The sequence below is a fragment of the Trematomus bernacchii genome, unplaced genomic scaffold (assembly GCF_902827165.1).
Source record: "Trematomus bernacchii unplaced genomic scaffold, fTreBer1.1, whole genome shotgun sequence".
Classification (NCBI taxonomy): domain Eukaryota; kingdom Metazoa; phylum Chordata; class Actinopteri; order Perciformes; family Nototheniidae; genus Trematomus; species Trematomus bernacchii.
The window spans coordinates 8,475,631-8,488,964 of NW_022987739.1; the positions used below are offsets into that span (position 1 = coordinate 8,475,631).

The 13,334-nt window shown below is 38.7% G+C and overlaps 1 protein-coding gene across 2 annotated transcripts in view; it reads right to left on the reverse strand.

Annotated features, from left to right (window-relative positions):
- The window catches only part of usp13 (ubiquitin specific peptidase 13), a 32,456-nt gene that overhangs the window by 15,335 nt on the left and 3,787 nt on the right, over nucleotides 1–13,334 (reverse strand). Inside the window, exons 3-12 of one of the 2 annotated variants that reach the window (XM_034146124.1) lie at nucleotides 12,299–12,359; nucleotides 10,102–10,223; nucleotides 9,344–9,486; nucleotides 8,757–8,941; nucleotides 8,293–8,390; nucleotides 8,025–8,215; nucleotides 6,538–6,609; nucleotides 5,028–5,100; nucleotides 3,496–3,621; nucleotides 1–154 (exon numbers count right to left, since the gene is read on the reverse strand). In XM_034146124.1, coding sequence (XP_034002015.1) covers nucleotides 1–154; nucleotides 3,496–3,621; nucleotides 5,028–5,100; nucleotides 6,538–6,609; nucleotides 8,025–8,215; nucleotides 8,293–8,390; nucleotides 8,757–8,941; nucleotides 9,344–9,486; nucleotides 10,102–10,223; nucleotides 12,299–12,359 — 1,225 coding nt within the window. Of the gene's footprint in view, nucleotides 155–3,495; nucleotides 3,622–5,006; nucleotides 5,101–6,537; nucleotides 6,610–8,024; nucleotides 8,216–8,292; nucleotides 8,391–8,756; nucleotides 8,942–9,343; nucleotides 9,487–10,101; nucleotides 10,224–12,298; nucleotides 12,360–13,334 lie in introns of both variants that reach the window. The other variant, XM_034146123.1, reaches the window with a different exon arrangement.

A 13,334-nucleotide genomic window follows, 5' to 3' on the forward strand; every position in this document is an offset into this window, starting at 1 on the left:
CTCGATTGGTGGCCGCCTCAAAGGGAGCTGGCAGCTGGATGCAGTAGTCGACCCGCTGATTGTAACGGACCCGACGAGACTGGCAGCACTGGATTCGCTCCTCCACCAGGAAGCGGAAGGCGTCGCTTGGATTCTCCGAGCCTGCGCTGTTCCTCTGTGAGACAACAATGAGGATGGACAATGAGCAGACAAGTATAAATATCAATAACGAAATAAGTCAATCAGATTACACATGTTTCACATTGATAACAGACAATAAGTATTGGTGAAGAACAGTTTATTTATTCATCAAGTAATTTCTTATTTTAAAACAACCCAATGCAATCCTAATGGCAGTTAAGTAGTCATGTGTCCCACCTGCCTCTCAGATTGTAATTGTATCGTTTGCTTTGCTACCAAATGCACCAATAATCTCATATAAACTTCATTAGCCCAAAAGGGTTTAACATGTTGTGGTCTAGACGCTGTTACAAATAATGTTTAGAGTAATGTCTGACTATTCTGTTTTTTTTGCAGTTTCAAGTCAAATGTACTGTTTATTTAAAATACTGCATGTCTGCATAAGAGCTGTGCAGAAGGCTTCACATCAAATATGAACATGTCCCCAGAGACATGGTTTAAAATGCAACTATCTATTCTTTGTTTTGTCTATAAGTCTCCTGGAAAGACTTTAACCTAACTGCTGTTTGACATCTCTTAATAAAGTCATTTATACTGTAATGTAAATGCAACTCTTTCATTTAGGAACAGTCTCAACTAACCGTACTTTCCATAACCGAGCAATACATGTTTTTAGATTCCCAGGCACATTTATCATTATCACTGAGCGGCTCTGTGTCTCCTCACTGCTCATGAACAGCAGGGGTCATTAAAGTTCCCACTGCGTTTATTTGAAGACTGTGATGAAGGACGGCAACGGGACTTAACACAGCAGTTTGCACTGCAGCCTTTCCGCAACCCAGCCCTTCTATTCTAAGAGGCTACAGAAATACTCAAGTTATAATTTTACTAGTGACAAGTATTCAGGCTGACATAGACAGAGGGAAATGTTGCTGATGGTTGTGGCTTCAGTCACGTTAGCCATGTCTGGATAACTAAATCTGTGTTTAGTTTAAAGACAGCTGTAGAGGCAAGAAGGGGAGGATAGTTACAGCATTTTCTATACAAACTAAGTTCAAACACTTTAGCTGCAGCTCTCTACAGATATTGGGGCAAAGATGGAGGAATCAAAGCTTAGCAAATCTAGGTGGTATGTTGCTGATCTTCACAACTTGAAGTTGAGGAATTGTTGGGTCCAAGTCAGGGCACGTATCTCAGGCAGAATAGGAAGCATTATCTGGCCCCCTGTGTAACAGATAGCACTGAGCTATATATATCCAGGTTGAGAAAGTCGCGTCAGAGCACTGCATGTGTTCGTACCGACCAAAGAGACGGTGTGCTGTGTCCAGTCAAAAACAGACCCCCCCTCTATGTCAACTGCCTGTCCATGTGTGTCAGGGTTCAGATGTAATCGGCCATTTTGTAAAAGTTTTACGATTTCACAGTGTAGATTTAGGTATAATGGAGCAATTAAGGAGAGAGGCAGCATCCCTTTCTGTCGTGCGTTTGACGTGTTAACTGGGATACTCTACCAATAACATTAACATGTGACCGGATGTGGTAGAAGTTCACTTTAATATTTGTTTATCTCAAGTTATCTCACTTTTGAAATATTCAACAATATTTCCACATATCCCCTAATGTTCTCATATCACATGTTTTTTTTTTAAAGACACCTTGACAAAGCAGAATTTTAGTTTACAGGGAAATTTGACTTGGTGAAAATAACATGAAAGGTCAGGAGGTCACCGCAATCATGAGGAGACTATTAACATCCAAATACTGCAGTTAAAAACTATTGACAGAGAAAATAAAAAATCTCTTTCATAGTAAGCTTAAAAATAATGTATATATAATATATTTAAATGTAATATTATTTCTCTATCCACACATGCACTTAAGACAGTGTTTCTCAAAGTGGGGGGTGCAGAGGCATGACAGGGGGGGTGCAAGAGACCAGGAGGAAAAATTGTTATGACAAAAAAGAAAAAAATTATTAGAAAATAATATGCTACAGTACAGTACAAGTACGTCTGGGTCTCTGTGTTTCATTCAAGCTCGGCTCTGTGTGTGTGTGTAACGAGCCATTTTGTGTGTGTGCGCGAGAGAGAGAGAGAGAGAGAGAGAGAGAGAGCGTGCACCGGTACCGGAGATCGTTGTTGTTTGTTAGCTTCTGGTGCTAGCGAGCTACGCTAACGGGTATAAGGAGCTTTTTCTTTTTTTGTAATTTGTTTTTATTGAATCAGGCACAGTGAGTTTACATTTGTACAGTCAATATTTTTTTCTTCCCCTTTCCCCCCCTCCCCTCCCGGTCCTACAGTAGCTAGTAAAGTAAATAACTAAGTAAATAGATACATATATAGGTAAAAATACAGTAATGTAAAAGATAATATTAAAAGAAGATTAATTAATAGATACGGAAATAAAGAATAATAGCCATAATACATGTAAGGAGCTTTTTCAACAACAAGGTGGAGGAGAGTCACGATTAATGTAAACAATTATTTCTGAGGCACATGTTTATATGATCATTATAGGTATACAAAAATAAGAGAATAAATGAAAAACAGGTATGAAATACTATATGACAGCATGCCCCCGGACCCCCCTAGAGGATGTTAGGTCCACACACCACCTATAAAAATAGCACTTTACCCCCGCTTACACCTATATGCCGTGAGCTAATTATCGAGCCTTCATTGTAACAGTCGCGGGTACACTGTGTATTTGCGTGGGGATTGTTGCAGTAGAAAATTCAACTGTAGCGACCGGTACATTAATGGGAAACCCTACATGTTTGAGCACCCTCTATGAAACGTCAAGCTACCCCACAGCACCCCCAAAAGAAAACCCCGTTTTGAAGAAATGTGCTGTGCAAAACAGGCTCATTGCAGCCACTAATGCTGTGATAAGACACACTTCTTTGCCAAATATCAGCATTTTCTTTCTTTTCATTTTTTTTGCACAGATTGCAAAGTGGCAAAGTATTATAACTTATTGTTCTAGCAAAGGGATTGCACAATTGTATTATGTATTTATTTTGTTGAGCACACAGATTTATGGAGCATTGTTTTATTATCACTGTTCTAGCAGTGATAATAAAAGTGATTTTATATTTACTTTTTTGAAAGGAATGCTCACGTTCATATTGATGTATTTAAATAAATGTTAACTTGGCCCATTACGTGACTATTTGTGTTGGGGGGGGCCCGACTTTTTTTTTCTCCAAAAGGGGGGCCTGACAGAACCACTGACTTAAGGTATGAATGGTCATCTTATTATACGTACCAATATGAGCTCTCAACATAAACCGAAGCTGCTGTTTCTGCTTATTTACAATGACCCGTTGTGTGTTTTAAATATTTTGACATTCACATAAGTTTAAGCTCCACTCACCTCCACCATGTTGATGACGTGCAGGAGGAACTCCTGGGCGTCTTGTTGTCTCGTAGAGGAAAACTCTGGGTGTCCCCTGCTGACCAGAGACTTCATCATCCGGGGGGAGATGCCCTTCTGCTGGTGCTGCAACGACAACATGTGGGCGTCACAAACACTGACTGTACAGTAGCACTTACCTGTTTAACAGTTAAGTATAAGACAAGACAGCACACCAGAGGTGAACATTACAGAAGCACACTGAACGCAACATCTGGTGGCCTGCCACTCTAGGCTCTCTACAGGATAGCTACTTGTGAATCCAATATATATTTTACACTTTAACGCTGAGTAGTTTAACCTATAATCATATAGTTGGTTTATATTTTGTATACATACAGTAATTTGAATATGCAAAGTAACTAGTAACTAAAGTAATAAAAAAGATGCAGAGGATGTCGAATAGATATACAAAGTAGCATAAAAAGTACAAAGAAACATATGAAGTACCTCAAAATGGCACTTAAGTACAGTATTTCAGTAAATGTACTTCAAAGTCTTTGTAAAAGGATAAGCAAATGTCCTGGAAAGAAAATGATATCATTATTTTTATCAAATCCTAGCCAGAGAGTAATTTGGCATACTGAACATGTTTTTGTGTTTGTACAGTGTGTTTTGATGTTTATAATCATTTGATTATAAATAAACCCAAGGTGTAAACATCCCTGCCACACTATGTAGGCCATCCTCTTGCCACACACAAGTTATCCAATAGCCTTTGAGCCAGGGGAGTAAACTAGCAGCCATTTTACTGTGCTATAGGTTTATATTTCCTTTGCACAGACTGACCGAAACATGCCAAGTCAAGCCCCGCCCCAGCTGCTAATATGTATCTAAACCTGACCCCACCATCACATGTGTAGGAAGTGCAGGATCACAGCTCTGCAATATCAATTACTGTGGCTGGTACGGCTTAAAGGATGCCTGGGGCTTACACACCAAGTGCTGAGATCCATTATGCTTTAATGGCTTTCCTTTGCTAGTTACCGGCAGCGTTGTACCATGTGGTTATGAAAGTTAAGAAAAACACACCAAGAAATCCCCAAATAAACCATACTTTTGAAGGACTTGGGAGATTGCAAGAAGCACAAGAAGATCAATCAAGCACAGCACTTGTGACTTAACACAGCAGGAACATGAAAAGCAGTGAGTGCACATTAGGTACCGCAGCCAGCTGTTATTTCAGACTGAAAACAAAAAAAGGTCTGAGCACAAGACATCTTGTCAATGTATTTAAATATCTTCCTTTGGTTTTTTCGAGCTGTCACAATGCAAATCAAGGTCAGATGTATTAATAACTTTTTTAAATGGTTTCATGCTTAAACTGGGAAAGCATCAAACTGACAAGCTGAAACTCAGTCTTCACAACCCTAACCGTTTAAATATTAGATGAAAATGTAGCTATTAGCACGTAGTATTAGCATGCCTCTGTTGCTTTTGGACTCAGTTTGGGTGCTGGACAAGTTTAATACCTTGTATTCTTCTTTCATCACCTGTTCAATGAGCTCGGATTTCATTGGTGGTTTGGAGTACAGGCCTGAGAGCAGTCCATGTCCCAGCTTAGCCCTGCGGACCAAAACAAAAAGGCAACATCATGACAACATGTAGTCGACCTCTTAGTTTAGTTAAGGTGTCTAAATGAAGACCCCGAGGGCACATGAGTCTTTATAAAGCAGATTAAAATAATTTGAAAAACACTTCAGGTATAATACCTGGCGCCTCTTTTCACCAAGCAGGAGCTAACTTGTTAACCTCAGCTTTTCGGTCTCATAAAGCTGGCTCCTCTTCCTGTTTACTGTCTTTCTGAATGCTAACATCAGCCTATTATTAATCTTTTACATAATAGAATTAAGGATTTATTTATTTATTTATAAAACAGCATATATTGTTCATAGATACAGCATGTATATGCTTTTATCACATATACTTTTTATTTAAAAATGGGCCTGCTGATGGAAACTAGCCATTTAGCCAACTCTTGTACATTTACATTTGTTAAAATGTGAAGAAATGTACATTAACAATAAAATATTTCATTAAAATGTTTAAATTATAACATCAATCTTTGTTCCTGGTGGTCTATAACGAAACGTTATGTTTAATGCATTATAATGAACATTACCAACCTTTAAAATCTTATATTAAAATTAATGTAAGTCTTATGTCGTTTAATACATATTAAGAAGTATGAAAGCCGGAAATAGAAGTACATTTACTTTCTTCTTATTTCTTCTTGACTGACTGAGATCTTTTTCTATCGGATATCTGGTCAAGTTTGCCACTTTTTGCAATCATTATATATAAATATTGTGAACTAATACAGGAAAGTATATTGGGTGTAGCTTCAATGAAAACAATTGTTATTTGCCAAATCAGGATGATTATATTATCAGATGCAATTTCCATAATTATAGCTACATATTAAGGCTATCAATGCAGTGCAAGTCTTCCCATTTCATACGCATCTGAAGAGACTTTTCTGAAACTCTTTCAGTACATTCTTGTTTGTGCACAGTTGTCTCATCTGTATTAAAAGTACAGGCTACATGCTAGTTTATAAATATAATAAGGATGATTTTACCTTTCCAAGCAACAGGAAGATTTAATAAACACTCTCCTTCAGTGCTTTCAGTAAGAGGGAATATATAATAAATCTGTCAACCTATAAGGAGACAGATTTTCTTTCTGAATGACCTGATTCCTGCTGACTGGCTATTGAATATAAACAGCGACGGGTATAAACATGTTTATCTGGCAGTGTGGATCAGATAATGAGATGTGTGTTGCTTCACAAATCTGATATTTATCGCCTGCAAAGCCAAGACTCTGCTTACCTATCTTGACCACAGCACCTGACTGACCTCTTGCAACACACTGGCTTTAAGTTTGTTACTGATGAGAACACCTCAGCCTTTTTCCATCACACAGAAGCAGCATTAAGCAAACACCTTCCTTTGTTTTGTGTATTTCAACACTGCATTATGTAACAGAGGAGTCACTTACATTTGTGTGGCGAAGTCCTGGCTGGGGTCGAGGGGTGAATAGTCAAATATCCCCTGGAGATTACCCACATACCTAAAGATCAAAACACATGTCACACGCTCACCTCAGATGGAGCACATGGGACTCAGACCATTGTTAACAGGCTGATGTAGCACTGAGAAACACCTTGTGCATATGGCCATATTAGTTACTCAAATAATCAAAGTAGTTTCAAGACAATTATTACTCTGCAGTTACCTATAGATTTCCATCAATAATTACGAAAATGTGAATTGACAGACTAAGAAACACTCTACATAAACCTTGAAGTTACTAAATTGCCAAAACAAAAATTGCAAAAAGTACTACGATGACGGGTCATATTGGGATGTCCTTAATATCCATATGTATGTTTTAAATTACAACTGCATTTTCACTTATTGATTTTGTCTGTAGATTGATATACTCTATACATTTGAAAAAGGAGTATGATGACCAGAGAATCTGCCGTCAGGCCCCAAAAAAATGTATATGGCCAATTGTCGGGTTTCTCAGGTTGTTAGAAAGTCACTTATCAAAAGAGACATTGAACATTATGTTAAACCTGCCAATTAACCTAATATCTGCAATAATACTTTAATTTAGGAGCTTTGTAAATTGTTATTAGTTGTTATTTTCTATTTATATGCAGCGTTTAGGTCAGGGTTGTCAAACCTATGGCCCTAGGGCCAGAACACGCTAGCCAGGGACCAATCTTTACTTTATACACATACAGTATGTGACACAACACTCTCATGGCTTGTGTTCACAGAGGAGCCGCTAGTGGGACATTTCTTGTGGGCACAGCCACAGAGTATCCAATTTTTATTAAAAAAATGAACTGGTTCCTATTTCTTCACATGGTTGAAGGCAGTGGGATGGGTGTGTTCACAGCACCTTTCAAGGAATATAATATGTGATGCCACTTTTAGAGTCATCATGGCAAAAATACAAGAACTTGCAAGGAAGACGGAAAACAGAGAAGATGAATGACCTGATGGCGTGTTTAAAGAAACAGCCGTATATTTTTAGTGGTAGCCAAAAGATCAGCGGACAGACATCTCCGGCTGTTCATCAGCTGTTTTATAAATGGGGTGCTTTCTTATTATGAACGTCTTTATATTGAATGAAAAGTACAACATGTGGAGGCGTTGTCATTTGTATTGTTTTGGACTGTATGTGGCCATGAACTGAGAAATGTGTTTGAGAGCTGATTTAGAGCATATTTTCTCTCCCTATTATAGTTTCAATAAAGTATTCATGGCTGTGTATAGTAAATAAATAAATATAAAATAAGATCACGTTGTGTTCGCCATTGATATTGTGAATTAATATATACAATATATAAATAATGTAAACAAAAAAGTCTACGCCTAAATTAAGTAGATGATAAATTCATTTGAAGTATTCTAATCCTACAAAATGAATATCATGTTTTCCTTTAAGTGAAGTCGTCACAGTGTACTCACATCCTCTGGAAGTCTGGGATGCTGAACAGGACCTGGATCACCGTGCCGACGTAGCAGCTGTTGCCCAGGTTTTTGATGCCAGTGTAGCCAGACCCAAACACCGCCTTCAGCTTCATGCCAGACTCCTGGATCACCTCCCATTCACTGACCCGCTGCCGGGAGTTATTCTCTGTGTGGTGACCGTTCTCTGTCTGCAGGGACAAAGAGAGAGTGAGTGAGTGAAACCTCTCACCTTTTGGTTTTAGTTTTGACTGTTCAGAAAACTTACTTTTGTCTGCATCTGTAGTATTTCTATTCCAAAGTGTGACAAGTGGTCTGATATGTGGGGGTCCAAAACAGCTTCCTCCTCCTCAAATGAGTACACATCTGAAACCAAATCAGTAAAGTTAGTAAAAAAAGATCCTATTTGCCTCATGTTGATGATTTGTGATCAGATTTTTGGTCAGGATGCTGCAAAATCGAACTAATGAAAATACAGTTATGGATGCCTGGAGTACATCTTCAAATTACCCTATTTCAATACAGTAATACACAATATGAGCTACTGTACTGTATTGATGCTTTTTTATCCTCAAGGTGTGTATTTTGGTGTGATATCATACGAAACCTTTCTTTGGTTTAACTAAACGTAAAACAGGTAAAAGGGCACTGTCTAACACCATGTAATAACTTGCAGTAACTGTGATAAACATAATAATTCTGCAGTTTAGATAATCATGTCACGTGACAGACCTGCTCCATCTGGTGTGATGGTGTCCATTTTGACAGCTAGCGGGTATTTGGTCTCTTTGTAGTGCTCCAGAGCGTGGCCGTTTCCCCCGCTCCCATCAAAGAACCACTTCCCACAGAGCACTGTTCCATCGGTCAGGTTCAACCACAGGTTCTCTCTCATCTCACACTTCTGACACTTCCAGCCGCTGGGGGGGGGGGGGAACACAGAAACTATTGTTACCGTTGTGTTATTGTTTTTTGTTTTTTATCCTGCAGTCAAATAAAGAGTCTTTGCTCACAAGAGTGATTAGATTGAAAAATGTTTTGCCCAAACAAGGCAAACAGCAAAAGAAAAAAGAATACCTGCACACATTTTACTATATTTTTTATTATTTCTAATATTTTTCTAGTTCTCTACCTGTGTTTTTAATTCTTGTTTTACTTTTATGTATGCACAACGACACCAAGTCAAATTCCTCGTACGTGTAAACCTACCTGGTAATAAACCTGATTCTGATTCTGATTCAAATGCAAACATTTCTGTCTTCCCAGGAGTGTAAGGCCAACTGTTTTAATGGTACAGTGGTGTATAAGTGTAGCCGACCTACCTGGGTGGGATCCTAACCCCATTGTCCAGCTGTATGAGGCTCCTGGCATGTCTGGACACCTGGATCTCCTCATCCCAGGATTCAGGCTCCTGCTTCTTGTAAGCTGATGGTGCATTGAGCACTGCGTCGCAGGCGATGGTGACCTGAACGTCACAGGAAACAGCAGAGACAGAATGAATTTCTGGAAGTGTGTGATGAAAATATATCAACCTTTTAAGTTTTAATACTGCGGTAAAAGTAAACTTAAGACAATAGTGGACATGCGAAATCTTTGCAAGACATTTTGAAGATGTGCCACATGATGCAATTATCAAGTGTGGGAAATCAGATGTAGTGCAGAAACAAACCAAGCAACAAGGATAGTAAAAATACTGATACATGCGTGAAATAAAGACAAGCGAAATGAAACCCCATGACATGCCAACATCAAGCCTCATCCAATGTCAAAGCTCAAAATCCAACAAATTCACTGAAAAAAATATATATATATGTTCAGCACTTGCATCCAGTGGTTCCCCAGAATCTTTTCGTGGCAACACCTATCCATTTGACACTTTTTGATGAACTAACAGCAACCAGAGGACAGGAATATATTCTTAAATGCAATGTTTTAAATGCGTGACCACGAAAACTCTCACTACAACCTCAACAAATAAATGGATATAGGCTTGGCCTGCTTCAGGGGAACCACTGAGTGCATCATCACCATCGTCATGCATGGAAACACACGACAGCCCGTGCAGCACCGACTCACTGACCAGAGCGGGCAACTCCTCAATATTTGGTAAGGGGATCTCGAAGTGGTCTGGAAAAATGACAAGCTTGGGCTCGTCTTCATATTCAAAGTCTTCTCCGTTAAAATCACGGTTTAGCTCTAAATCTACAGGGGAGGAAGTAAACATTGACATTACTTCATTGTTATTTTTATTTCATGCTCTTTTCTTTTTTGCTGCAGGGTCTCTTTTTTTATTCCTTTAATCAATATAATAATTGTCTTAATATGTCGTGAAAACAGATGAATCCTTGAACAACAAAAACCACCAATGGCCCCTTTATTATAAAAGCACAGGATGATTCAATACATAGCTGATGACTCTTTTGCTCATACATAATTCAAGTAGGCTATTTTTAGCCCTTTATTACACACTCTTATCACCAACAATTTATAAAAGGTATTCAGGGGTATTGAGGATGGGTCAAATCTCTGACATTACTCTGTGCAATTTAGCCTGTGTTTAAATCTGATAAGTATTTTGTTCAACTAATCATTTGGGCTTTCAAATGTCAGAAAACAGTGAAAATGTTCATTAGACTTCCAAAAGCCTAATATGATATATGACACATGTCTTAAACCCAAAGACATTTTAAAATGTCTATCTGAAATGGAAATTTATTTTTAATTGAGTTGGTGTTCCCCTTGAAATCACTCTCCAAACATAGTTCTCCACATCAGCCTAAAGTCATGATATGACTCATGAGAAACAGGATCATAGGTTATCTCTGACACTGTTATTGTGGCCACCGGATTCATGTTAACGTCTGACGCTACCAGCTACATTAGATCACTGGACTGGTATGGAGATGACAGCGGACACATACATGCCCGCTGTCACATTAAACATCCAAAATGGACGACAGAAGGAATCATACGTAGAGATCCTGACATATTTTGATCCGAGAGTCTAAGTCAGACTTTGGCTAGGGGGTTATTATAAACAGTAGTCAACGAAAGACAATAAATATTAAAGTATATTAAACTCTTGATGATGATAAATCATGAACATCAATTACAGTGAGGGTGAGTGGAAGGAATTCCTCCCCCGCCAGGCGAGCAGTGAGGGAGGGGGGCAAGAGACACCTGGTCGTGTCTGAGCCACGTCACAGCTCCAGTGGAAGTGTGTCAGAGGGGCTGACAGGTGGTGGCAGCTGAGAGGCCGACAACCAACCAGCCCCTCCCCACGTCAGGGAGGAGGGCTTTAATTTAGCACAGTTACCAACCACAAATACAAATAAATGGGCTATATTTAGAGCACATGAGGAGGAGGAGGAGGAGGAGGAGGAGAGGTCTCATCATGAAGAAATATCTGACGCTTTGGGTAAAGGGCGGCCGGAGGGGCAGCTGGCAGGTCAGCACAGTGTAACAAACAATAACAGCAGCTTGTAAAGGAGGGGGGTCTCTGAGCGGAGAGAGGCGTTTCTGACAACACCAATCACATTTACTCTAATATTAAAACACCAGGTCTAATGAAGCCCATAATTGGAGGTGGACATTGACTGAGTATATTAATTTCAAGGTTCATACTTTTAAAATGTTAGTTAATTCTTAGTTTTATGCTTCTACATAACATTTCTTGATATAAATGGTACTTTTTACTACATTTTAAGTTTACTTTTCAGGTTTTACTAGTTTTTTTGTATCTATATAAAATTATGCATTAAACAAATCAGCTTGTGGAAACAGTGTCTGCGGTTGGGCCCTTGACACATTTCAGATGTATGTTGTCCCAACAAAACTTCTCAAATGGCTTGATTAAATTCACTTTTCAAAAGGCCCAAAGACATAAAAGTCTTAAATATTTCCCAGCAATAATTAGATAATGTGTTTTTAAATAAGGAACATTTTGAGTAACATCATTTCACATCTTCTTTTCTTGGGCTCCATCATTTTCATGCCCAGTCAGTTTAATCTAAGTTCAAACTAGCTCCAGCTACAACAGTATAATGCATGTACACATCAATGCATCAGTGTAAAAGTCAAATAATTTCATATATAATAATATATCAGTCACAGGTGACATTTATCAGTATGACAAAGTCTAAATATGTAATGTTAATACTTCTGTGTTTCGTTTTCACATGAGATTTTAACTTGATTGAATACTTCACATAACGGATTTGATACTTTTACTTAACTACAGGATCTGAGCACATTTCAAAACACTGTCTTGTACTCACCTAGAAACACTTTTCCATTCTTTCGTCTGGGGATGGCGCCTCCTGCAGCTCCTGTATTTCTCTGTGGGAAAACAGGAAGGAAGAGGTTATATTGGATCAAAGAAGCTCTCATCCCATTAAAAGCACATTGTAATACCTCTAATGAGTCTCTTTGTAAAATACTGGAAAAAGCTTTTATGCATGTCTGAGACAGATGGCTGTCATTTTTTTAGAAATAGGCACTGGATGCTCCAGTTGTCAGGTCTGGTTACAGGGACAGGGGGAAACCCCTTCCAGGGCACAGACACCATTAATGTCATGTGTTTTGGGCCTTTCTCTGCCTGTAGTATGTCTAAATGTTCAATTTTCTCAAACAGACACTTGTAGATGAACATGTTTAGTCTGCCAATCACATATCTAGCCCCGACACAATCATTAAAACAAAAAACTATTTGTCAGTGAAATCTGCCAATTAGCAAAACATCCCAGTGTTTCCGACTGGTTTAATATGAATCCCATCACGTGCCGGCTTCCTGTTCACTGTGCAGCGAGGAGCCGTCAGACAGAAAAGACAGAGAATGCTGACACACTCAAGGCCAAGTGGACTCATGGGAAAAAAACAGCAGACACAGGAGCCTGCAGAATGTGAGCAGCTGTTTTCAGGACAGATCCAGGCATGGAAATAGCAACTCTTTACAAAGCAGAGCTTATCTGAGGGCAATTAGAACCAGGGAGAAAACAAGGCAGCAGCCAAGGCTTTTTTTGTTTACCATCAACAAAACTTAGGGATTGTTTGTGATGTTGTTCCACAAAGAAAAAGCTAAATTGCCTAGTGATTTATACATAAAAGGGAGACCCAAATAACAGAAACATATCATGCAATCTAATGCAACACTGCCACAAACTTCAAAAGTTATTAAAGAGTTGATTCAATAGTTTCTGGCTCAGTCTCAACAAAACATTTAAAGTATTTGAAAATATTTGTTGCAGGGTTATAGTTTTGGATTGGATTATATCTTTAGATGTTTCTTTGTCTTCCATGTATAGTTATATAAAC